This window comes from Miniopterus natalensis, chromosome 17 (genome assembly GCF_054644295.1).
Source record: "Miniopterus natalensis isolate mMinNat1 chromosome 17, mMinNat1.hap1, whole genome shotgun sequence".
NCBI classification, from domain to species: domain Eukaryota; kingdom Metazoa; phylum Chordata; class Mammalia; order Chiroptera; family Miniopteridae; genus Miniopterus; species Miniopterus natalensis.
This window is the reverse complement of record NC_142097.1, coordinates 28,415,229-28,441,783: the sequence shown is the minus strand read 5'-3', so window position 1 is coordinate 28,441,783 and position 26,555 is coordinate 28,415,229. Positions and strand designations below refer to the sequence as shown.

The 26,555-nt window shown below is 39.7% G+C and overlaps 1 protein-coding gene across 1 annotated transcript; it reads right to left on the bottom strand.

The window, feature by feature from the left end:
* Positions 1–837: 837 nt before the first annotated feature.
* UTP18 (UTP18 small subunit processome component) lies at positions 838–26,549 on the bottom strand. The gene is made up of 14 exons (XM_016203371.2): positions 26,176–26,549; positions 24,462–24,574; positions 22,598–22,696; positions 21,366–21,433; positions 17,908–17,996; positions 16,056–16,181; positions 15,579–15,753; positions 10,438–10,538; positions 10,064–10,154; positions 7,687–7,810; positions 4,034–4,208; positions 3,176–3,318; positions 1,801–1,839; positions 838–997 (listed from the first exon to the last, which is right to left on the bottom strand). The coding sequence occupies exons 1-13, from the start codon at positions 26,512–26,514 to the stop codon at positions 1,815–1,817; spliced, it is 1,668 nt and encodes a 555-aa protein (XP_016058857.2). The 5' UTR covers positions 26,515–26,549; the 3' UTR covers positions 838–997; positions 1,801–1,814.
* Between the last annotated feature and the right edge of the window lie 6 nt (positions 26,550–26,555).

The window sequence follows — 26,555 nt, the reverse complement described above, 5'->3', positions numbered from 1 at the left end:
AACAGCCCATCTTAACAGAAAATGTCCTTTCAGAAAGATGCTGGGCTATGTTAACACAATCCACACCTAGAGGGCTGTTCTAAGTCATCGCCTACAGACCCAAAAGGGCCTTGAAGACACTGACAATACCCTCTCCATCGACCTGTTTGTTTGAATAGTTAAGTGGGATCTACTACTTAGCTGGGCAGAGCTGGGTTTTGTCCCTGGAAAAATTTCCTCCTCTCACCTGACGTGTCCATGTTTTAGCAGGAGATGGGGTGAAAGCTCTTAGACCTACTTGTTACTTCTCATAACCAATACTTCATAAATACATGGTATAGTGTCAGTTTTTCCTAAGAAATGTAGGGATCAGTCTAAAGCAAAGTTACGCTACGAAGAATTATGGAATCAGTCGCCAACACTGGAACTCAAAGGAAACATTTAAGTAGGGGTAATCACTTTCCAGGAAGGGGAATGGCTAATAGTTAGGACAAATGTGATTAGTAGGACAAGGTTTTCATGTGTGTCCTCTCACATAAACAATCACAACCATTTTAAGTACTAAGCCCAGAAAACTCTTTTCATTTCCATAATCACTCGTCCAGGACAACTTGGAAGTTTGAAACTCATTCTGAGATCTCATCGCTCTCAAGTCAAGCCCATCAGAGACTGTTAGTTATTACCCTGAAACATGGAGAGATCTATGCTGGAAAAGGGGGAAATATTAATCAGGGTTAAGTGTAAAATATGAACATCTGCCTACAGACAGGTGTTTCCAATCTTTCATGTTTGGTCATAAAAGAAATGCATCCAAGTTAGTTCGTCTGTGTGCAGGTGGGGAGGGAAAAACCACATACATTTATTTTCAAATGAAGGTTGCCATGTGTTTATTAAACATCTCTATTAACTTAAATATGTACAGTTGGCTCAAAAAGTCATTATCCACACATCATCACGCATTCTGGAAAGTTTCCGAGAAGATCTATCAGGACAGGCTTTTCTTGTGACTCAATTGACTCTGAGGAAAGAAAAGAAGAAATTACACACTTGATTTATAGCTGCTGAGCATCTACAAACGTGTACTGGCAATGTAATTTTTGGAGGCAGGGTAGCTGGACTGCTTTCCCCTCCTAGCTAATGTTTTGCTCAATATTCTTCTCCTTTCAAAAAGTCTTTTCTCTATTTAGATCTACATGCACTCCCAGCCACTCCTCAGCATGTCTGAATCTCAAAGACCAAATCAGTCAATTGTGATGAACAGGTCCACTACCAAGTTCAACATCAGAACTACCACCATGTCTCAGTTCAAAGATCAAGCCATGGAAGAAGCAGCATGTCTTACTGTTTTAAATTTGGGGCAGCAAAACTAAGTAGACCAACATTAAGTAGGTCTGTGACAAGCCACTATTAACTACCTACAGGGCAAGCCACTTATAATCTCTCTTGAAACATATAGCACAAAATAAGAGGATTTGAGCTCATGGAAGCTTTAATTGCATCTGAAGATACTTATCTCTCACTCTTCAGTCTATTCCCCTTTCTGGACTAAATGTTCAGTGATTACAACGTTAGAGAGCTGACCTCATAAAAAAAAAAAAAAAAAAAAAAGCCAGGTTGTTGTGATTTGGGATATGAAATTCCCAAGGAAGATACAAGTCCAACCAGGCTCTTCCTGATCTACTTCTACCCCACTCCCCTAAATGAACATATAGCAACCCAGGGGCAAAGAAACAAAGACCAGCTAATGTGGTCCCTCTCTACCACTGACAGCCATGGGAATAACCTTAAACCTGAAGAAGCAATTTAAAAGGATTTTCTTACTTCAAATAATCTCTTTAGAAGTCTGAGTAATGGTGCAACCTGAAAAAGTAAAAGACAAATCATCTAAACAGCCTTTCCATTACCCAGAGTATTGTTAATCAGATCACAGAATGGCACTCAGGAATATTTTAAGGAGCGACAGGGAGTATAATCACAATCATTCTCACCAGGCAACTAGGTTAAGACTTCTCAATCTCATGTTCTAAAGAAGCCTAGTGCTAATACCTCAGATTTTAGATAAAAGCATTCAGGCTTGCCCCAAAGCATCATATCAGGGTCTATGAAATACCTGATCAGCCACATCCAATAGAAATGTTGTCAATCCAACCTACTAGTTAGAAACTCTCACTAGAGAGCAATGCTTTGGTGAAAACTCTAACGGCCTTTGGGGCTAACTTAAAGAAAAATTCAGTTACAATAAACCAAAGCGTTGGAAGAGAATTTCTAAGTACAGTAAGACTCTGCATTCTTTTATGAAATCTGAACTGAAAGAATTGCCAAAAATGATCTGAAATGAGAATGATTTTCCAGGTATAACCCATTTTCCTTTCAAAGTAAGCTGAACTTGAAAGCATATTATTGTTTCCTATATTCTCTTTTCACAACTATATCTTCAAAATCAATTTACACGCCTCCTTTTCTTCACTCCAGATTCCATTTTATTTCGAAAGCAGAAGCACACAAACATAAACACAGCCTTTTATGCAGCATTCACTACCAACACAAGGGAGCAAGGAGAGGGGGTGTGATTTAAACGGCAGGTTTCCAGCTCTTAGGTTCTCCCTGAAGAACCACCTGTCACCTATATTTCCGGGCAATAATGCAAATTAGATTTCACTTGTTCCTGCTTTATAGCCAAGTATATTGAGTGTAGAAAAGAGCCTGGACAGAGAATAACTTTTGGATATCTTTGCGGTTAACATCCTTATTTATAGCTTACAGCTGCAGAGAAACACCTTTTTTAAAAAATCATTCTAATCTAATGGAGTAAATAGCAAATTGCCAAATCAACAAAGGTTAATCTAAACATAAGGCACCAAGAAAATGGCATTATTATTAAAGTGGCTACTTTCCCTCAACCTTACAATCTCAAAATACAGATTTTTAAAAATCTTAAAAAAAAAAAATTCCCCAGGTGAACCTTTCTGATAGTGACATTTTACGGTAGGAAAATGTCCATTTTGTTAGACAATAAAGATGAGATGTCAAGTTCTACACTCTACGACTTACTAGTTAATAACTTATTATTGTAATTGATTAGTAAGTTATAGAATTAACAAACTGTACATAACTGTAGAATCGGAAATGTAACAATAGCATCACATTTTCAAAAGAAGCCTATAGGTATTTCTGACCTTTAAATATAAATACCTACCTATACAGCAGGGCCCTGCCCTTGTCATTCCCCAAAGCAAAATACCCACTTCTTGGAGAAAAGTCCATGGTATGAACAAGAGACATATTCTTCTGTTTAATGACTGGGAAGTTTGAAAACACTGTACAGGAAGGAAGGTGAACCTGAGGGAAATAATAAAAAGCTTTAAACTGTAACAACTGGGAACTCAGCTTTCTTAAATTTTAATCTATACTCTGTCTTTTAGCTGAAACAAAAAATTTACTTTGATTGTAGTACACATTAATGTAGCAAAATATTCAAAAATTAAAATTTGATTTGTAATGTGCTATTAACTGAGAGGGAAGGGCAAGAAGAGGAAAACATGTTTTCTTGATGTTTTAAATGCAGCATCATGGTGCCTGGGAGATTCAAATGTTTGCCAAATAAATGAATGGATGAACTAAAGTGAAAAGTCAACTACAATAACCATTAACGCTCTAACTTATGACCACAGTAAAGAATCCGAGCATTTGTCACAGGGAACAGATACTTTAAACATTATGAAGAGTCTCATTTTATGTAACTGAAGCCTAGGCAAAGTCATACCAAGTACTCCAGCGCCAAAAATACTGTGGTAGATATACACACAACCCCTTGGCCATGGGCCTTCACGCAACAGAGAACCTACACACCAGCACACAGGGCCATGCTTTCATGCGGCCACTGTGTATCTTTTCTACAACCATACCCCAAAGCTACAATACTAGCAATTCCTCCATCAAAAGAAGCTACTCTTTTAGAAATAACCCAACACTCTCCTTTCCTGTTACCTTTCCATGTCTTCAGCTTAAATTTTAAAATTATCAATGATAAAAGGAAAAGGTAAAGAAATATTACCAATCTGACTGCTTCTTTCATTTTTTCTGAAGCAATTGCCAAGATTTCTGTGGTAGGATTGAAGGTCAGAGAAGAAACACCTGTGACCAAGTTCATTATAGCTTTTATCGGCTTTGGGTTTGTTTCCTGGAGACAAGAATCTTGGTTGTATATGTTTACCACTCCACAATTAGAACTGCAAAGAGAAAAGGGAATACAACAGGTTAAAAACAAGCCAAAACAAAAACACACAAAAAAGAAGCCAAAGGGGCCAAGATGCTCCCGAGCCTATTTGAACATCTCACCTGACCAGCTCATCCCTCGTCAGCCTATCTTTAGTAGCCGTGCCCTCAGCTGCTGCTCATGACACCAGGGCAGGGAAAGCTCATCTCCCTGTGCCTCTGTTGCCCTACTAAGGGCTGTCACGAGAATTACATACTTCACACCCTGAAGTTCAGATATGACATTTCTCCTCCACTTAAAAACCCTTGATGGTTTCTCTTTTCACTCACTATAATGTCCACACTTTTCAACACAACATGAAAGATCTCTGTAAGTTGTCCCCTTGTCTGCTTACCTTTGTAATCTAATCCCCTTAGGGGTCATCCCATCTACACTCCACTCAGAACACAAATCTGAATTCTCTTACCCTTCCCACTATCTGCAATGCCTGCAAATGTAGGAATTCTCTGAATCCTACTTGACCTCAAAATGCCCTGCTCAAGTGCCAATACCTCCAAAAACTTTTCCCAGATGTTCATTTATAACAGCCTTCCCCATTCCTTATACTCTTAAAAAGCACTATCTGAACTGCAGGCATTATGCAGCCCTGTAAATAGAGATACATATACACGTGTCCTCACCATGGGATCATGAACTATACGGCGATGACGCACTGCTCTTCTATCAAATTCCTAGTTCAATGCTCAAGAAATGCTTTTATGAATAAGAAAACCAAAGCAAACACACCACTGAAAATAACAGGTTTTTCTTGCATTATGAAACATACATGTCCTGAAGGGTCCCTACATGAAGTTAAAACCCATTTTTTTTATGTTCAGGAGTGCTAAAATTAACAGACTATTAATTCCAGGCCCTAAATCATAATGAATCTTACACTTTTCTACAGCCCTGAATTAGCCAGTATTTTTTTTGAAATAAAAAATATCTGGGGGTGGTAGTGTGGAAAGATGATGAAACTGGGAACCAGACAACCTAAGCTCCATATCCAGCTGTCAATAACCAGTTTAATGAGTAACAACCAATAAACAAAACTTAAATTACACCTAAATGACCTGTTTCCTTACCATAAATTGATTGGATAGGAAATATTCTATTGTGCTGCCCAATATGGGAGCCACTACACACATGTGGCTACTGAACACTTAAAATGTGACTAGTGTCCCTAAGAAACTAAATTTTAATTAATTCAAATTTAAATAGCTGTATGTGACTAATGGCTACTGTGATGTACATGCAGGATTAGACTAAAACACCATCTAAAACTTAAAAAACAGATATACAAACAGCCCTGGCCGGTGTGGCTTAGTTGGTTGGAGAGTTATCCCATGCTCTGAAAAGTCGTGGGTTCAATCACAAGTCGGGGTGCTTACAGGAAGGCAACCAATAGATATTTCTCTCACACATCAATGTTTCTCTCTCTCTCTCTTCCTTCCCCTCTCTCTAAAACTCAGTAAGCATGTCCTCAGGTGATAGTTAAATTAAAAAAAACAGATATACAAACAAATGGAGAGATAACAAGAAAAGGACAGTCATGATGAGAATAAACTAATACTGAAAATAACCTACAGTACAAAAATGAAAAAGAAACTTCTTGTGAGCTTTAAGTTACAGAAGACTAACTTCCATTCTCCAAATCCAGGAAGGTTATTGGAATCACAAAAATCCTGAAGTTTTAAGCTAAGGGTTTAAAACCCAGATTTACATAGGAAAAACAGAAATCCTAGGTTCAGAGATTTAAAAAGATAAAAGTTAAAGCTATGTAAAAGCTGAAGCACAGAATGAAAAGAGCTCTCTATTTAAAGCATTCTTAGCTTCCCAATTTTCTTATCAGAGCAAAATTACAAACAGAAAGCATCCACTTTATGACAGGACACTGAATGAGAAGAGCTAAATACTAACAGGTGAGTTTTGAAATCAAAGGAGTTAATTCCCAGCAGCAGAGGACAAGACAGAGGGGCTTCATACCGAAACTAGGGGGGGGGGGGGGGGGCAGAGAGGGAGTTTGAGAGACAGGGAGGGAGAGGAAGAGAGAGGAATGAAGGGAGTCAGCACCCAGCCAACCAGCATTAAGGCCTTTCTTTACAGGTTTAACAATAAAAATCTAATAATGTTCTTTACCTAAGCACATCAGAATTTAATTATACTGAAGGGCAATTAAAATCAAATGAGTTTAAACTACTAATATCAAAGTCTTTCCTGTTTGGGCCCTTCAAAGAGGATTAATAAAAGTGAAAGGAAAAGGAGAGGCAAGGATCAGAAAAAGACTAATTTCATAAATTTGAGTAAAGGTCATTTTGTGCACTTATTCTTTCCCCACCGAGGCAAAATGGGTTCTGCTTAAAATTAGCTGTAATTAGTTTAAACAGCAGTCCTCATTTGCCAGGAGCTGTTTTCCCAGTTCTGCTAATTGTGAATTGCTGCCTTAGTGCACACAACTCGGCAAACACTGAGGAGTCCCTCCCTACAGGCTCGGTATAGCTGTGGTGACTACAGGTAACACGGGAACAGGAGGACTTAACCAGGCACTTCCAAACCAAGTTACCTGCTACGGTCCTACTGCCTATGGCAGATCACAAGCTGCTGCCCTGGTCTCCAAGCTCCACATCCTAGTTCTACTTTCCTTCCCCCCCAGACCCCAAAAGTAGTAGCTGAACAATTTTCAAATGTGGTAGGGACATTTACAAGCAACTTCCCCGATTTCCATCTCAAAGGAGGGAGCAAAGTGAAGAATGGTAAGTATGCTATGTTTCTGGACAGCAAGACCCACCTGACCTCCCAACCCAGGGAGGATGTGAATGAAATCTCTTTATAGATCAACTGTGTTTAGGCTAAGAAAGTCATAAAAATCCACTTCTGAAAGTTCTAAAATGACAGATGCTGATTAGTGATTTCATAGGTACGCATTACAGGTAATTATCTAATGCTTCTTCCTCCCACCCTGGATCCTTAGAATCAAGCAGGGAAATAAAGACATCTTTCCCCCAGTGTAATAACCATTTCCCAGGTAATATTTTCAGTATGTCTACAATACTAACAAACAGTGTTTCCAAAGAACATGTGTTTGGTTTATATCACCTAGCCAGATGAAGGCAAAAAAGCTTTAAGAATCTTAAGACTTAAACCCAAAGCTTGCCTTATTCTATTTCCTCATCAATGGCAAGCAGCTAAAATAGTAACAGGAAAACTTGATGTGACCAAATGGATATTTCAAATATAAGAAAAATACAATGATGTAAGGCAGTCCAGTATTTTCTTCGCTAAAGAGCGGATAAGCCACCAATATTATTATTAGACACTGCATTAAGACAACAAAAAGTAAAGGACCTGGGTTTAAACAGAACTACTTCAGCACCACCTCGTACATTCAATTCTTTAATATTTTCTCATTAGCACAATGTGATTAAGAGTTACAAGAACCTCTCTTTACTCACCCACAAGCCACATACTGTCCATTCCTAGATGCTGCAATGCTCAATCCATATAAACTGCCTTCATCAGCAAATCTGTTCAGGCACTTCCTAGAGTTCACATCCCACACGTAAACTTCCCCATCCGCTGAATGAAAGAGCCAAAGAAGGTTTGGTTAATTTTGCTTTGGACTTAAAAGGCAAGTGAACTGACCATTCTTAGTCCCTCTTTGATAGTACAAGGGACTACAAATAAAAACCTACCCTAAATATCCTCGGTCTACAAAACTGGCCTAAAAATATTTCTTGCATACATTCCCACATATAGAAAACTGCATCCTCATTTAGTCATTAATAAATAGTATCTTTAGGTTTAGAGTGAAAATCACAAACTCTTGGCTTGAGTTGAGCTTTTAGAAACAGCTTCTACATTTAACTCAGATTACTGGAGCAAATCTGAAAAAAATAAAAAATAAAATAAAATACCCACTAGCACAGGTCTTCCAACATCTATCAAACAGGTATTAGAGCACCTAGATGTCAGACTGATGATGACAAGGAATTTATATTTTAATCAAGAAGCTACACACAATTTACCTATTACCAAATAATTTAAATAATAAGGAATGCTAAATATGAATAAGCATAAATAGTTTTGAGAGGGAGAATTTGTACAAGATAAGAAAGAATATTAAATCTGAAGAGAACACAAATATTTTCATAACAGAAATGGCTATCTAACTGCCAAAATCAGTCCTTAATTTTTTTTCACTCCTACAGCACTAGAGACTGATGACCACCCTCTTCTCCACGCCCATTATCGATTTATTTCTATAATGACCCTACATGCATCTCAAAGGTGGCTCTTCACTCACCTATTTCAGCTCTTCCTTTTCTGTGGATATTGCTCCCAAGTTCACTGTTCTATATACTCTTAACCCCCCAATGGGAATTCAATAAATCTCACTGTTTCAACTCTTTCCTTAACAAAATTTCCCAGGTGGCATATGGGTTTAGGTTAGGGAGCAGTGAAACATAATTGGAAAAATTTAATAGGGTCATTTTTCAAAACTTTGTCTGCCGGGTAATGGTACGATGAAGGAAGGTGTTTAAAGATTAGCTAGCAGTAGACAGAAATGGGGGAGACGGGATCAAGGGCAGAAGGTCATCTGGAAGGCAAGTCCTAAATGCTCACAAGCTGAGGAGGGCTTAAGGTAAAAGAGGCAACAATGAATCCATGAGGAAAAGAAAAAACCGGTAAAGTTGAAAAAATAAAAGGTCAATTCTTTTTTCAACTCTCCTTCTATCTCAAAACATTCTTTCTATGTAACCAGAGGAACAACGACACCGATCACATAAACTCCTTTCGGACGAAGACGAGGACGGGGGAGGATAACACGCAAAATACCAGAAACCAAGACAAAAATTAAATAGAAGCTAATGCTAAAGGCAACCCCTTTGTAAAGTTAATCCTCTTTTAAAACTTTTAAAAAAATTTATGATAGTCGGGCTGGCGTGGCTCAGCGGTTGAGCACCTCCTAGGATCTAGGAGATCACTGTTCGATTCCCGGTCGGGGCACATGCCCGGGTTGCAGGCTCGATCCCCAGTAGGGGGGTGCAGGAGGCAGCGGATCAATGACTCTCTCATCATTGATGTTTCTATCTCTCTCCTTCCCTCTCCCTTCCTCTCTCTGAAATCAATAAAGATATATATATATTTTTAAATTTATGATATATTATCAAGTGATCCTTGCTGAGGTAAAATAAAAACTATTCTAAAAGGCCCTGCAGAGACTGTAAGACACCGCTCACGGGCAGAACCACTCAAATGCCTCCCGCCACCAAGCAGCACGCGCTACTCTGAGATGTGGGGCCCTCGGTACCCTTTAGGAGGGGAGCAAGCACCAAGGACAACACTGGGCGGTGAGAAAGGCAGAAGAGCAGCCAGGCACGAGATCAGGGACCACCAGGGACGATGAAGAGCTGGCCAACAGCACTACGGAAATGTCAGGGGAGATGAGCTCTGAACTGCTTTCAGTCAACAATAATGAAAACGTGAAACATTATCCAAGTAAACAGGAGCTAAAAGAGAAGGGGTGACGGCTACGTAACTTTCAAAAAGAAAGACCGTCTCAGAATGACTCATCTTTCAAACAAGCATTTACTTTCCATCTTTTCCCCAATCATGTTAGCGGTGTATGTTAAATGGTTAGCCCTTCACTATTACTAGTTGGTAAATGAGGCGGCCAATGGCCACAAAAAATGCATGCTAAAAATAAAACAGATTTGCTTACTAAAACAAGAGTCTAAAATCAAACACAGTTTTTGATTAAACTTGAAATGTAAACACATTCAAAGCTTTAAAGAAGCTTCTGATCATCGTGTCATTAACTTAACTTACCCGAAGAGGCGTAGACTTTCTTACTATCTGAAGAGAATGTGGATGCTGCAATCCTTCCATTTACTTTCATGCTACTGATCAATTCTTTAGTCTAAAATAATAAATAGTACCTATCAAATCATTTTCAGAGGCGCACAGAAGCATCACACTGCGTAGAACAGAAACAACCTAGTCTCCATTTTGTAGCACCCCTGCTTGATGTTGTTTTTCCCTTACCCCGAGGTTCTCCCCCACTGCCCACCGCTTCTCCCCGGGTGCCACTGTGCTCCTCTACTTGAGGAGCAGATTTAAGGACACCGTGAGTTAAGGGTCAAGACCAATCCGGCATGAATGTCTTATCCTAGAAGAACAAGCAACAGCTAATAATGCTCCACCTTCATTGACAGCAAATGGAAATATCCAGCCACGCCATTTATGAGCAAGAAGGACCCATCTGAGGAGACTTCGAAACTCCTTACTATCTTCTCTTTCAAACCTAAGGAAAAAAGGTGAATCAATTAAATAAGGATTAATATGGTTTTCAAGAAAGCTCTTTCATTGACAATTGAGTTTCTGACCTCTTAAAATATCTAAGGGCCTCAAATTAAACAAAACCTAGGCTCAGACATTGAATAAGTCTGACGCCATGCATTGAGTATGGCCCAAATATAAGGTTATCACAATGCTTAGCAAATTTCTCTTCTTTGTCTTAGTTAACATTCACCATTTTAATTGCAGGCCAGAGACTCAGCTCTCTAAACAGTAAACCTATCAACTAATTTTCTAAATGTAAGCAGCAGTATCCATAATTGAATAAATGGATAAATTATACTTTTCTGTCATAAATTTCATTACCAGAAGGGAAATACACTGACATTAGAGAAAGCCAAAAACATAACAGCACATAGAAAGTAGCTGCTGGCCACCCACTAAACACCCCACAATGAACTGGGAGTCTAATCTTTAACTTTGTGGATACAAAAAGAAAAGGAAAGAAAAAGAAAACACAAGCTGTCAGTGTAGTCAAAAGTTGATTAGCTTCTCAAGATGTGACCCATGTAATCAAGTCACATGAGCTAGGTATATAAACCAGAGTCAGTTAACTTATTTACAAAGGGACACGACCCTTTCCCATGCCTAAAAGGCTCATACTGATTATGCAGGACACTCTGATATTAGATTGCTTAGCAAGTCAAGTTACTCATTAAAAAGTTGCCTAATAAAAACGATACGTAAGAAAGGGCATAACCGGCTACTCCCAGGAAATAGAAGGTGGCGGCCAGAGAAATGAAGAGACTTTTCACTATCCATCCATTTCTAAGTATTGGATTTTTGCACCCTGTGAACAGACAGCCTGGTCCAAAAAAAAATTTATTTAAAAAAAAAAAAATCAAGTTGCTAAGTTAAAATATTGATCAGAGAGAAGGAATTAAGAAAAATCCAGTGAAGAACCCTTATTCCTCTACAGGCAAATGCTGGTTAAGGTTCCTACAGACAGTCTCTATCCTATTAAGAGTCTGTCTGGATGGTTCACACTGCTATAGCTTATTCCTCCCATTCCAGTCTTGCCCCCAGAGATGACACTATAGGTCCTTTGATGGGAATCAGTCTAGACACATTATTTCTAGTCACTGGAGTTACTTCTGCTGCTGACCAGCCTCCTTCACGATGACTCTACTCCTACTAAGTCTTCAGAATTTCCTAATGCTGGGCAAACTGTCCTGCAGTATAAAGAAACAGCTCCAAACATAAAGAGAACATCATTACATGATGAAGCAGGGAAGGGAGGCTATTGCTAGCACAGTGTGAGGCTACAGCCGGAAACCCCTGCAGACCTAACCCTAATGGCACAGCATCAGGTAGAGGGGATGCGAGAGAAGACTAAAAAGTGTTCACCTTGAAGCCTACAGCTGGGCACCACTGCGGCCCTGCAGGGAACAGACTGCACAGGTATCAACGCAGTAACAGTGAAAAAAGTTCCCTCCTACTGTGCAGGACCACGATGAACAGTGTAGCAGCAACAGAGGCAAAGTTCCAGAGGACTCATTACACTCAGGCCACTGCACTCTGCCTGCAGGTGGCTGGAAGACATGGCGCTTTTGGCCTGAGTGAGCCTATTGTTTGGGAGCAATTCAGGAGAGGTTGTCTTCAAGAAGGAAATAGAATTCCAACAAATAAGGACAGGTGGGTTGCTTTAGCTATTAATTAGAAAAATAAGATAACTGGATTTTCATCCAAAGCGTACAGTGTATTATACTAGTTATATGTACACATATAGCATTTTGCTTTTAACCTCACAAAAAACAATGATAATAAATGCTAGTATTATAATTGCTCTTTACAAACGGTGGACATTTCAAGGTAGGAGTCAGATAAAATTTATAATGTGGCCTAAGGAAAGACGATACAATGCTTTAAAGATGTCAAATACAAATCGTTTTATCCATTTGTGAATAACATTTTTAGGTCAACTGCTGACAATTAAAAATAAAAGGAATGGCCAGTTTAATTAGGATGTAGCCAAACTCCATAGTACAGTAAGTGGATTCGTGGTAGGCAGTTTGGCAGGAGCACAGCAAGGACAATAGGCCAGGTACAGAGGGTCGCCAGAGTGGCAAGTACTGCAGGCCTAGCAACAGGCAAAACTGGAAAAACAAGAATCTTGCCCCAGGGTAACCTTTCCTCCCCTAGCATATCTCTGATCATGTGGTTTAGACCCCCCTGACCTTTCACATCACTGGTCATGCAACTCAGATCCTCCCCTGACCTCTCCTCCCCTGGAATGTCCCTAGTCATGCACAGACCCCCTCCCCACTTGGAGAAGGAACTAGAGGCTGAAGAGAGGTCTCATGGGACTCCCATGCAGGACCTTACATGACCACTCCCTTAAGCATTAACCCCTAGGAATAACATCTAGGCCTCAGTTATGTTTCAGCTCCAGGACCAGAAAAGCAGCAAAACCAGACAAGGGATGCCATGGCTGACATCAGGAAGAGATGCATTAACCAACGTAAAAGAGCATACCTGGATAGCTGACGAACATTCTATTGAGAGCCTACCCTGGGACCACCCCTAAAATCCCTACCCTTAGGGCAAAGGACCCAGCTGGGCTCTCCCTCCCAGGAGCAAGCCTAAGCCTTTCCCTTCCCCCTCTTCTTCCCCCAGGCACATTACCTTTTCCTTTCTCTCTCTCCTAAGCTCCAAAGGCCCTTCTTTTGCCTCTGTAACTTGTTTCCTGAGCCCATTCCTTCTATAGCTAACTTCTACCTCTGTAACTTTTTAAATAAACTTTCTTACAGTTTGAGTCTTCCCTCTGAATTCTTTCTTAGCCAGAACTCAAGTACCGAGGTTATTTAACCAAGGTAGAGTGTGATTCCACAGGTCCACAGATTGTGATCAATCAAAAGATAGATTATGCTATTCCTAACAATGGCAGCAGCTAACATTCACTGAGCATATACCATTGGCAGGTGCTAAGTTAGGAGCTATAAAAAATTATCTCTTTTAATATTTATGGCACTCTGAGTTTACAAAAAGAGAAAACTACGGCTCAGAGACTTACCTTACCATAATGTCTATAATCAAAATGGTGGCTACCTGACCAATTAATCTGACTCCCCCAAAATGGTCAAATTCTAGAGTTTGAACTAGTAATTGAGGGTTCTTAACCTTTTTTGTGCCGTTTGCTTTGGCAATTCGGTGAAGCATACGGTCCCATTCTCAAAATAATGGTTGTACAAGTCATTCATAACTGAAGAAAATGCTAAATTTCAGTTAGAGGCTAGTGAAAAAAAAAAGTAATATTTTTCCCACTCAACTTCACAGGCCCCTGAATTCTATCCAGGGAATTTTGAAAGTCCCTGGATCCCACAGTATGAACTCCAGGTTATGAAACCCAACAATTCATGAACAAATGCACCATTTGCATCAATCCTGCAGTTTCCATTTTTCAAATCCACATACGTATAAGGCTTCATATCCTAACTAGTCAGCCATTTCCCCCTTATTCTAAATCCTTAATTAATTTCTTGAGTTATAGTGTTTCATAATGATGAGACTCAGAATAGTGTTCAACAGCAGACCACCACAAAAATACACTTGCTCTATCATTACTATTATCATCATTACCAACCTATGCTTATTGAGGAAAGGAAAGGGAAAATATCGAGAGGAAAAGATAAATGATGTGTCTTAGAAGCCAATGATCTGATGATACACACCCATAAATACCTGCAGATCCAGGGTAAACATCACTACCTGTTTCTTAGCCAACCCCTGGTTTGCTTTTCTCAAGAGGATGCAAGGAAGAACCAAAGCCCATTCCTTTTGATTAGCAGAATATGTGAAAATAATAACTCCTATACAGTGTTTTCTAATTCAATATGGGGAGGTGGTTTTAGGGCTTTTCAACTCAAAGTAAGGCTCAGGGACCAGCAGCAGCAGTGTCGCCGAGAGCTTGTCAGACATGCAGAATTAGTACTCACCCCAGACCCATAGGCTCAGGAACGGCATTTTAACAAGATCCCCGGGTGATTCGCACACACATCAATAGTTTAAAGCACAATTAGATAAACTAAGAACCTACTTGGAAAGGATCACTAAAGGTGTCAGAGAATACAGAAAAGAGAAAATCTGAGAAGAAACATAAATGTTTCTGAAGTTGGCCTTACTCACTCTCAACCACTAGCAGAAAACAGGCTGGAGAGCTACCCCATCCTTCACAGCTCCCCCGACAGGGAGACTGCCGGTGAGCTGCGGCATAGCCCAACACCACCTCCCAGGGTTTATGTTAACCTAACTAACCTTATTACAAGGGCTTTGGTTCCCAAAGGATTCATGAAGGTGTCACTATGTTTTGTGGTAATGGGATTGGGAAGTACAGGGGAAGAATGGGTAAGGCAGAGGAAACAAATTTACATCTGATAAAAAGTTTAATTTTTAAGTAGTTCATGCTTTAAAATACATTACAACCTCTAAAAGCAGTGCTTTACTTCCTTTAAATGTAAACCAAAATTCTATTGTAACAAACACTATTACTAGAGGGTAACCAAATTTCCTGAAAAGCAGAGAGGTGAAATAATTTGTCTAAGAAACTGAAACCCACGTCTTCTATCTTCCAGGCTCATGCTCCTTCCGCTACATTAATTGCTAATTTTACAGACAAGTATATAAAACTGCTTTTCTATCCTAGAGGAATATGTATTTACAAATTATGATTTTTCCATCAGTGCCTGATGTGAAGTGAGTTCACTGTTTTCATTCAAACATCTTATCTCAACAATGCAATGACATTTTCTAAACAATACTAAAATTAAAGCAACTCATATTTTTAAGAATCCTATAGGGAGGGAGCATTTGAGATCTCCTCCCTGATGCACATCATCAGTTTGGTTCAAATAAACGCTTATAAAAAATTCTCTTAAAAAAGAAAATCCTATGGGGAGGAAAATAAGTGGCTGTAAATACTGTTAAATGAACTCAGCTGTGGGCTGGGGAGTGGGGTGATGACCAGCTATGTGTCCAACAGAAATCTTACCTCTCACTTGATGTACAGGAATTAACTTTCCAGCCAGCATATCATAGACATAAAGCACCTTGCTGTGGGTACTTGTGGCTAAAACCTCTTCTCCATTAGCACTAAAACGAGCCTTAAAGATGGGAAACTTTTCCAAATAGATGCTCTGAATTTTAGGATTTGTTTTTCCATCAACCTATAAGGAAGTACAAAACATTCCTTTTGGTTATTCCCACGGGCCCTGATTCCTGGCAGTAAACACTTTGCACTGCACGACTTCATTTAAAAATGCATACCGCCCGGCCGGGCATGGCTCAGCGGTTGAGCGTTGACCTGGGATCCAGGCAATCAGGGTTCGATTCCCGGTCAGGGCACATGCCCGGTTGTGGGCTTGATCAATGACTCTCTCATCATTGATGTTTCTGTCTCTCTCTCTCTCTCTCCCTCTCCTTTCCTCTCTCTGAAATCAATAAAGATATATTTTAAAAAAAAGCATACCTGAAACAGTGATATAGAGTTATCTAGTGCAGCGACCATCACCACCTGTGCACAAGGATGGAACTGCACAGACGAGATCCGAGCAGTAGTAGGACGTTCCGCATTAGCATGCTGGCAGTTCTTCATCTACGGAAAAATAAAGCTGGAATTTTATCAACTCAAATGGGTTAACATTATTTCATTTAGAGCATGAAGGAAAGACATTATAAAGTGGTTTATTTGCAGACCAAGCCCACTGGAATGGTAATCAAAAGATCACAGCTCTGCTACCAACTAGCAAGTCATTTTACCACACAATAACCCATTTTTACCATCTTTTAAGTGAGAGGATTAAATCATTAAGGTCTTGGAGCACAAGGATACAGTCATTTCCCCAACACACACCCTACTTGAGTTGTTTTTATTGATTTTTTAGAGAGAAAGGGAGAGAGAGAAACACTGATGTGAGATAAACATCGACTGGTTGCTCCTGTATGTTCCCCAATGGGGGACTGAATCCGCAACACAGGTATGTACCCTGACCAGGAATCGAACCCGCAACATTCTGGGATACATTCTATTTGGGTTAGGAGACTTTGACTTCCAGGGAAATTTTACTTAAAACTCCTACTCCAGCATCTTTGCATTCATGGCACAAAATAACAGGCACTATGTGGTCGTCCCCATGGTTCTATGATTGGCATGAATGACTTATGTTCTCCAGGGTACATGGTTGCTAAAGTAATGACAATCTCATGCATCATTTGAACTATTTTCAGTTATTTCTTTGTTTTTATAGGACTTTCCTTCTGCATTAAAAATTCAATTATATAAAAACAAAGTATTATATGTATGCTTTGTTTGTAACCACTGAAGTTAAATTTTTATGGTGATTATATTTTCAATGGAGATGAAGTCACCCTATGAGGAGCTCAATTAGTTGTCTTCTTAAGATGAGGGGAGACAGAATCGCTGTTTCCTAATAACTTACCATAATAGGGTCCCCTTCCCCATCTAAATACACATAACACCATTTCATAATGGGGAAAGATATCCATGAGAGAGAGATCTGTCCATTTGACAGATACTTAACTGAAGCACTGCACTGTGTAGGCACTTGGTTACCCCAATGAACAAGCTAACCAGTGATGAGTTAGAAAGTAATGAGTGCAGGCCACTGTAGATAGGGTGGCCAGGAGAGACCTTTCTAAGGTGTCATTTGAACAGAAAGGTAATAATGAGTTGGCTATTAGCAGTGCTTGAAGAACAGACAGGCAGAAAGAAAAGCAAGAGCAAAGGTTCTCAGGCAAGAAAGGACTCAGCTCATCCAGGAAACAGAAAGAAGGGCTGCGTGGCTTGCATAGGAAATATGGGGGAAAGGTCTGAGATGAAGTTTCAGGTGTAGGCAGAAGCCAGATCATGAAGGGCAGTGTAAACTATGATAAGGAATTTAAAAGTTTTCAAAAAGCAATGAAAAGTGACATGACCTGATGTTTTATTTTTAAAATATTCCTCTGGCTACTACATAAAGAACAGTTTAGGAGGAAGTACAGTGGAAGTGGGGAGACTAGTTACAAAGCTACTGCAGTAAACAGGGTGACAGGTGACAGCAGTATGAACTAGACTGGTGCCAATAAAAATACAGAGAAATGCAAAAAGAGAAATCAGATAGGATTCCTAAAAGGTTCCTAGGGACACAATTTTCTTGACCATTTTTTAAAGGAAAAAGAAACAGCGTAAGTATTTACCAAGGCGAAATGACAGCAAGCACATGTAATCCCACAGATAAAAGGAATCCATACATTTGTAACTGGGAAGCACACTGAATTTCAGAGGTACTTAGCTGGACAGGCCCACCTTCACTGACTCTCACCTTTAAGATTCCTCTAGGAAGAGAAGTGGGTGCAGATATGAAATTCCCAGTCCTTTGCAGCAAATCATCTTCATCTTCTTCACTTCCATCTAAGCCAGACAAACCCACAAGGCTGGTCTTTAGAATCAGTGAGATGGCCACTACCCACCCCAAGTGGCTGTCGTTGGAACCTCAACTCCCTTCCCAGCCTCCCAACCGCAACTACTTTATTTAAGCTGCAATTGGGAAAAGTAAAACAGCAAAATAAATTTTAAACAGAAAAACGATGACACAGACTTCAATATATATGGTCAAAATCAAAGCCTGACTCTGGTGTAAAAGACACACATTCACAGACAGTGACTAAAACAAGATGAAGTTGAAATAAAGTCACCATTTAATTTAAAGAGAATTCATAACTGAGTTCTTTAGCAACAGGGTAGACAGCAGATCTAGCTTAACAGCTCGCATGAAAAAGAACTAGAACTTTTAGTTGACTGAAAGATCAATGTCAGCAAACTAGGTATCAGAGCTTCAAAGAGAGCTAACAGGGCTGCTTCCCCCCTAGAGATGAGTGACCATTGTAGTAAAGAAAGCTGAGAAGCTGAGCAGAGTTTAAAAAATGTTCCTGGGACTAAGAGGGGTAAAAAAAGAAATAGCACTAAAAGCCCTCTAAGGTTCTTGTGTGGGGGGAGCTTGTAAACCACCAGGCTTTGGACTGGGGACACAAAAAACAACATCTAGGATTGAGGGTGAAATCAATGAATTATGGGAAAAATTTCCAGGAACTAAAACCCAGCTCTGAATCCTCATTATCTCTCACCAGAATAAGAAGCTCAGAGGCTGCTAGGGCCCCTCGCCCAGCCAACTACCCAGAAAAAAATACAGTTGACCCTGAACAAAGGTTTGAACTTTGTGGGTCAACTACTGCTTAGGTCAATTGAAAAAGGTCCACATTTATACATAAGTGGACCCACACAGTTCAAACCTGCATTGTTCAAGGGTCAGCTGTATACAAATTCACTGGAGAAAGACATAATTGTCCTAGGTCTCTAATCAATACTACTTTTCATAAACAGTGTCCAGCAATCAAGAAAATGTAAGTAGGTCAAGATAAGGTAGCATGATAAAAATCTAAGAAAAAATACACAATCCTCATAGGAGATTTAGATAATGGGGTTATCAGACATACACTAAAAGCATAATGTTTAATGTGTTCAAGAATAATGAAAGACAAGATTCAGAATTGAGCCAGAGAAATTAACTTTAAGATCCCAAAGGATTTTTTTTAACAGTACATTAAAATTAGTTGGAGAATGAGTGGTCTGGAAAATGGATCAGAAAAAAAAACAAAAAACACAGAATGTATTAAAAATAAAAACATTTAACATACACATAATTGGTAGACTGGAACAGAAGTATTTGAAGAAATAATAGGTAAGAATTTCCAAAACTTAAAAAAGACATCAAGTCAGATTCAAAAGCACTATAAAGACCAAGCAGAACACCAATCAAGCTAAAAAGATTGGGGGCAGGGGGCAGATAAATTAAAACAGCAACAATAAAACAATCTATAATATTAAGGAATTACTAATGCTTTTTCAGATATACAGCACTGTAGTTATGTTTAAAGGGGGGAATACTCTCTTTTAAAGATACTCAATAAAGTATTTGTAGATAAGAAATAACAAATAACAAGTTGGAAATAACTGTGACAGTGGGTTCTAGTAACCACAAAGTATATAAGAAATATACTTGAGGCAAGTTAATTTTATCTTCAAACCTTACTCTTCTCATCTGTAAAATGAAGGAACTAAACTAGGATATTTCAGATGGGAGCAGACTGGCTAATGGCTGACCGAATCTACTTCCTTTTTATAATGGGTACAAAGTCAAACTACACTTCCTGGTATCCCATGCAGTCAGTGCATGACTGAGCTCTGGCCAATAAAATGGAGGTAAAAGTATTACGTGCCACTTCCAGGGCAGGCCAATAAAAACCTCCCTTGGGTGAGCCTCTCTCTCTTCCCCTATAAAGCCAACTAGATGTCAAACATCTTGGGCAACTGTGAAAGAACCAGCCCGAAGATGACAGAACCTGGATGAACTTGGGTCCCTGAAGTAGATAATCACCTTCTCACCACCTCAGTTTTACTCACATAAAAAACCAACTTCTACTGGATTAAGCCACTATGACCAGGGAGGTGAAAACAGCTAGCACAATTGTATCTATAATTACATGGATCTAAAATGTTGTGATACTATGAATGCAAAATTCTAATATAGATAGTGAAATTATATTTCGCTCAGGAGGGCAAACTGGTTACCAAGAGTATAGAAATTATGTCATGTAAGAAAAAAAGGTTAAATGACAAGGAATATTTAACATGTTAAAAAACAAACTTGGAAAGAGATTTCTCAAATAACAGAAAAGTATATGAAAGAGAGGCAAGATTACGTATCTTCAAAAGGTAGGACTTACAGAATATAGGGAGGTAAATTTCAAAATAGGAAAAAAAAATCCTAACAGTTATTAAAGAGAAGGGGAAGAAAGAGTACAACATTATGTGATATATTTAAGCAGAGGCTAAATTATCATCGACAGATGCTGTAAAAAAGGTTCTTGCAGTGCACAAAGTGAGGCTACAACACTAAGATTCCTTCAACCTCTACAAGTATCTGGCTGGATACCAGAAAATAAACTTCTATTTAAAAACAGATTGAGCTTTCCAAGAGCATTAGATAAAACAAGTAGCTCCCTTGTATGGGCTCCCTGTACTTTACTACCGAGAGGACTGACAGGTGGGGCGACAGGAGGAAGAGGTCGGTGGTGGTAACCAAACACAAACTCATCAGATATCAATGCTGCCAAGGAAGGAGCTCCTGAATTATGTGGGAGGACATGCTCTGGACCCCAAGGATTTCCAAGTCTAAAATATATAATTCTGAGCACATAAATTAGATCTTGGCTAAGCCATTCATAATTGTATCTAAACTCAAGGACCTGAAAAGCAGAAAACAGTTATGGTACAAGCCAAACTTGAAACCTGGAGTAGAAAAATACATTTTTATAAAGTGACTAATCATCTGGGCCTGACCTGACAGGCGCTCCTTAGGAAGACATCCCATTTCCTACTGGACAGCTAGCTTAGCTGCCAAAGCCTGCAGAAGGGACTCTGAATCAAAGAGTAACTACTACTCATTATTTCATTAATCCTATGCCATAATGCAACATACTTCTGTTGAGGAAAAAAATCATAAAATCCATCCATTATGTCCTCAGAGAGAATAGGCTGTTAAGTAAGTCTTATATTACTGTAAAAGGGCTTCCCTCAGAGAAACGGTAGACTTCAAAACCAGATATTAAAAAAAAAAGACATATTTGAAACATCAGGTTTTAATGAGCCTCATGAGAAAGCTCAAATAATAACAAAACAGGAATAGAACTTATTTACTAACTTAAAGGTATGAACACTCACCATCTGAAGATGTTTTCCGCTTATTAGCCTCTACCCAGGCAGGTACTCCCCCCATGGCATGCTGGAATCTAAGCAAAAAAATGAAAATTTGGATGGTAACCACTGTATGTTCATAGAGCTTGATACACTTAAAGAATATAGGTTAGATCATCCTTGAGAACATGTATATATTCTCTTCCAAAGAGATTACTACCTTTAAGAACAGAAGGACTACTCACACAAAATAGTCCCAACATACTTACTTTAGAAACTTTTATGAACCTCAAACTATCTAAACTAGTCCTGGATACAGGACACCTGGATACATATTTGTTAATTATTTACATCTAGTTACATGGTTGTCTTACTTGTTCATTTCAACACATCCCAGATCTTGGAACTAAGTAAAAAAAGTCTCTTTGCGCTTATAAACCAATACTATAGTACAGAGTACATGATAGAACATGTCTGAAAGAAAATGAACAGACTGCTAACAGTATACAAAACTTCCGCCATATATCCTTTGAATAAAACAAGAGTTTCACTCTGGAAAAAGTAAGCATTAGGAGAAGCATGATAGTTATATTCTGAAGGGCTGATATCTAGAAGAGTGTAAGTCATTTTAATTGTTTAATACAGAAGAAAAGACAAGTCCACCAAAACTGAGCCCACTAGCCATAAAAACTAGAAAACTAGGCAAAATACATGAAAACTGTTTCTGGGAATTGGACAGCAAGCAACATAGAACGGCAGTTCCTGAGAGAAGAGAAATAACAAGATAAGTCCTACCATCACCATGATTTTTCCCGAAGGCATTTTTATTTTATTTTTATTATTTTTATTTACTTAATATATCCTCATTGATTCCAGAAAGAGGAAGGGAGAAGGAGACAGATAGAAACATCAATGATGAGAGAGTCATTGATTGGCTGCCTCCTGCACGCGCCTGATTGGGGATCGAGCCCACAACCCAGGCATGTGCCCTGCCCTGGAATCGAACCGTGATCTAGATCCTAGGTCAATGCTCAACTGCTGAGCCACTCTGGCTGGGCCCAAATTTTTTTTTGTACTTGTATTCCTTCTTCCCCCAAAATACTACAAATTAATCGTTTCTTCCAACAGCAATGCTTGTACTGTTTCAAAATGGAAATCATACTACCCAAGAAGCTATTATAGCCAAAGACTAAGCAAATCAAAATAAACTACTGATTATAAATACCTCCTGGTTAAATCATGTGAAAAAGGATACTTACTCTTCCTTAAGTCTCTTTTGAAGCTCATTTTTTGAAAGTTTACTTTCACTGGCATTTTTCATCATATCTTTCCGAAAACGATTATTCATCATGTCCACCCTATAAAAAACATAACAGCATGCTTTAACTGACTTTTAAAGAACCAACATAAACAATTGTTGCCTTTAGTAGTTTGAGAAACCTAATTTAACTGAAGAATGTAGGTCAAGATCCGTAAGATGTGGAACATCTCAGATGCACATTCTCCATTTTCCCAAACAAAAAAAGTCTCCAATATTTCAGATCATACAATTTACCCTCTGAAGAGCTAATATTTCAAATTCATAATGACTTTAGACACAGCTTATACCATTCACCTAAATAAATGCGAGGTAAAACAGAGTTAAATATATAAAAACCAAACCTTAAAATACTATGAAGGAAAAATACAGGCACACATTTGTCTTTCTCTGATGGACTTTTCATTTTTTAATTATATAAAAAAGAAGAAAAAGATTCATAGATTTGACTATATAAAAATTTAAATATTGTCAGACATTAAAAACAAAATTAAAAGGCAAACAGAAATCTCAGAGAAAAACCTACAATAAACTTGACATATAAAGGTCTGAAAAATTCTTAGTATGAAAGGAGCTGACATAGCAAGACCATTAGGAAACAGTCTCATCCTGCCATTTGTGACAACATGAATGAACCTGGAGTTTATACTAAGTAAAATATGTCAAACAGAAGAGAAAAAAATACTGAATGATCTCCTTATATGTGGAATCTAAAAAAAAGTAGAACACATAGAAGCAGGGAGTAGTATGGTGGTTACCAGGGGTAGGGAGGTGAGGGAAATGGGGAGATAGTGGTCAAAACTGCAGTTATGTAGGATGAATAAGTCTAGAGAGCTAATGTACAGCATAATGACTACGCTTAATAATACAGCATTATATACTTGAAATTTACTAAGAGTGATTTCAAGTGCTCTCACCACACACACACACAAATCCGAACTATATGAGACGGATATGTTAACTGGCTTGACTGGTAATCATTTTATGTACTACAAAATACAGTAGACCTTAAATATATAAATTTTTACTAAAAAAAATGAAGTCTACAGTAGAGAAATAAGCAAAGACATAACAGAGAATACAGTCTGGCAGTATTTATCAAGAGCCTTAAAAATGTCTGTGCTCTTTGATTAAATAATTGTACCATAAGTAACCTTTCTTAAAGAATTAGGAGAGATAATGTTTATGCACAAATGTATATCTCAACATTAATGTATTAAAAGGAAAAACTTAAAAAACTATTCATCCATTAATAGCTATGGAAATTATGGTCAATTCATACAATGGACTATAATACATCCCTTTAAAAATGTTTATGAAGGTGGGGTTTTTTAAGTGGGGGAAAATGCTTGCAATAATCATTCTCATCTACTGAAGCACATATTCTGTGTGCTAAGGTTTTTTTTGCCTTTTCTCAGTTTCAGGCATTGTGCTAAGAGCTCTACATAAACTATTTCATTTAATTTCAAGAGCCTTTTGGTACAGTTACTATCATCTCCATTTTACAAATGAGAAGAGGTAGTTCCAAACTTGCCCATGATCAGTTAGGAACTGGCCAAATTAGGAGGCAAAATCAGGTCTAGACAACAGAGAAGAGAAGAGAAAGGTAGGGTAGTATACCAACGGTTAACAGTGGTTTAACCTCGGTGGCAGGATCATGAATGACATTCCTTTCTTTCCTATACCTTCCAACATTTATCAAATCTTCACATAATCACATATTCATAAAGAGAACTTTTTTCAAACCTGCAATATCACTTTTAAAGTATCCAGAGAAATTCTGGAAAAAAAATTTGGCAGCTTACATTTCCTCATCTTCATCTTCTTCATCCACCCAAACTGGCTTCTTTTGAGGTGGAAAATTATCTTTTGCTTCATTCTCTACTTCCGAGTCACTGGAGTCTTCCTGTGCCCGAACCTAGAGAAGACAAAGCACTCTCAAGCACTGAGTTTTTCATATCCCATAGTGGCAGATACACATACGTTGGATGGCTGTAGAGTAGGAGGCATGCAGGAGGCAGTGGATCAATGACTCTCTCATCACTGATGTTTCTCTCTCTCCCTCTCCCTGAAATCAATAAAGACATATTTAAAAAGACAGAGAATGGTACCACACACTGGAGAGGAGAGGTAAGATGAAACAGTCAGGGAGAGAACATCAACATGCTCAAAGGAAAAGACCAAGTAAGACAAGAACAACAAAGGTAAATTGACAGATGAAGAAAGGAACAGGAAAAATCCCAGAACTACAGAAATTATGGGACCAGAGGCAGACTAGCATCAAAGAGAAAATAACATGATTGAATGTCACAGTTAACTCATATTTCACATTCTTAGACACACCTCCATTTTTGTCATTCCTGACCCCCTTCCTTCTTAATAAATGTTATACTGTACTTATCAAAGCTAAATCTAGATCACAGGCTACCCCCTGAAGTGAGCTTGAGCTTTCCGCAAATCACATGTTAGAAATGAATGATTTCTACTGGCTGTTACCAGCCTATGACCCTTCAAAGCCGGATAAATCCCATTTCACATAGACTGTTTCTTTTCCAGACTAGGAAAGTCACACGGTTCAGCATTTTTCCAATAGTAGTTCTCTATCTCCCTACCAGATTCCTGCAGCTTCTCCCAAATGAGTTTCTGGCAATCAGTTGATACTTGCTAAGTCCAAGTTTTAGAAAACCGCAATTACCAGTAAGGCTCTGCTTGGCCACCCTATATAAATTTCACAAGCCTTCTCTACACACACTTATCTCCCTTTCTCCCTTGTCATTGAGAGTTTTACAGTAATACTATCTCCTTTATTTTCTGCCTCTGCCACATAAGCTCCAGAGAGCAGGGATTTTTGTCAGTTTTTTCCCATTGCTGTTTCTCCTGCAGTACCCAGAGCAATGCCTGGGACTCCCTATCTTCGAATAAAAAGCCCAGTATGTAACAAAAGAGATGACTTTCCTAAAAGTGTGCAAAAATTATAATCACGCAGGGTTTTCAATGCCAGGAAAAACATCTGGCATCCGACAGGCTCAACGATATTTGCTGAATAGACCAATACGTGCTCCCATTCTCAAAACTGGCGAGTTAACCACAAAGAAGTGCTAAAACGCAGATGCCCAGGCCCGTGCCCACGAATTCTGAAGCCACAAACCAGGTGCAAGGCCTGAGCCACTGCCAGGTACTGGAGGCAGGAGATCGAAAGACCACGGAAGCACTGCGTTCGTGTGAGGATAAGTGGGGCTGAGCCACGAAAGATGCTCACGGCTACAGCTCGCTACGCAAACCTGCGCTGGGCGCCCGCTGGACACCAAGGCCAGCGGCCCCCACGGGGGCGGGGCAAGGCGAGGTCTCCGCCCTCCCGAGACGCCCGGCCAGGCCCCCCCGGCGCCCGCGGTCTCCCGCTCCCTCCCACCTGGGGGCTCCCCGGCGCCGCAGGTCGCCCAGGCTCCGCCCCCGCAGCTTCGCCGCCTACCGCGCGCCCCGCCCGAGCGCGCTCAGCCCGCGCGCCGCGGCCTCTCTCACCCGCGGGCCTCGCAAACGCCGCAGCAGTGCGTCCTCGCTGTCCTCGGCGTCGCCGAAAACCAGCTCCTCCAGGCACCGCTCCACCGCCGGCTTGTCCTCCTCCAGCGCCAGGCGGTTCAGCTGCCTGAGCCGACTCTCCTCCTCCGCCGCGACTGCGATCGCAGCGGCCGCTGCTCTCGGTCGGGCCGGCGGTTTCCGCTGGGATGAATAAGCAGCCTTTCGGGGCGGCCCGCCCGGCCCTGCTCCGGCTTTTCTGTCCGGCTTCGCTCGGCTCTTCCGGCTCGGCCTCGCTCCGGTTCTCAGCTCCGGTCTCGTTCGGCCCCTTCGTTCCGGTGGCATCGTTGGGTTTGCGAAGAAACGCAGGAGCCCACGTGGAACCT

Bases quoted from the DNA above. Each gene is read 5' to 3' on its own strand.
- UTP18 (XM_016203371.2), bottom strand. From the start codon at position 26,514: ATGCCACCGGAACGAAGGGGCCGAACGAGACCGGAGCTGAGAACCGGA. The intron at 3,319-4,033 runs GTAATATTTCTT...TATTTCCCTCAG, and splicing joins TGAAAGAAGCAGTCAGATTG to GTTCACCTTCCTTCCTGTAC. The intron at 1,840-3,175 runs GTAGGTATTTAT...TTACTTTTTCAG, and splicing joins GGCAGGGCCCTGCTGTATAG to GTTGCACCATTACTCAGACT.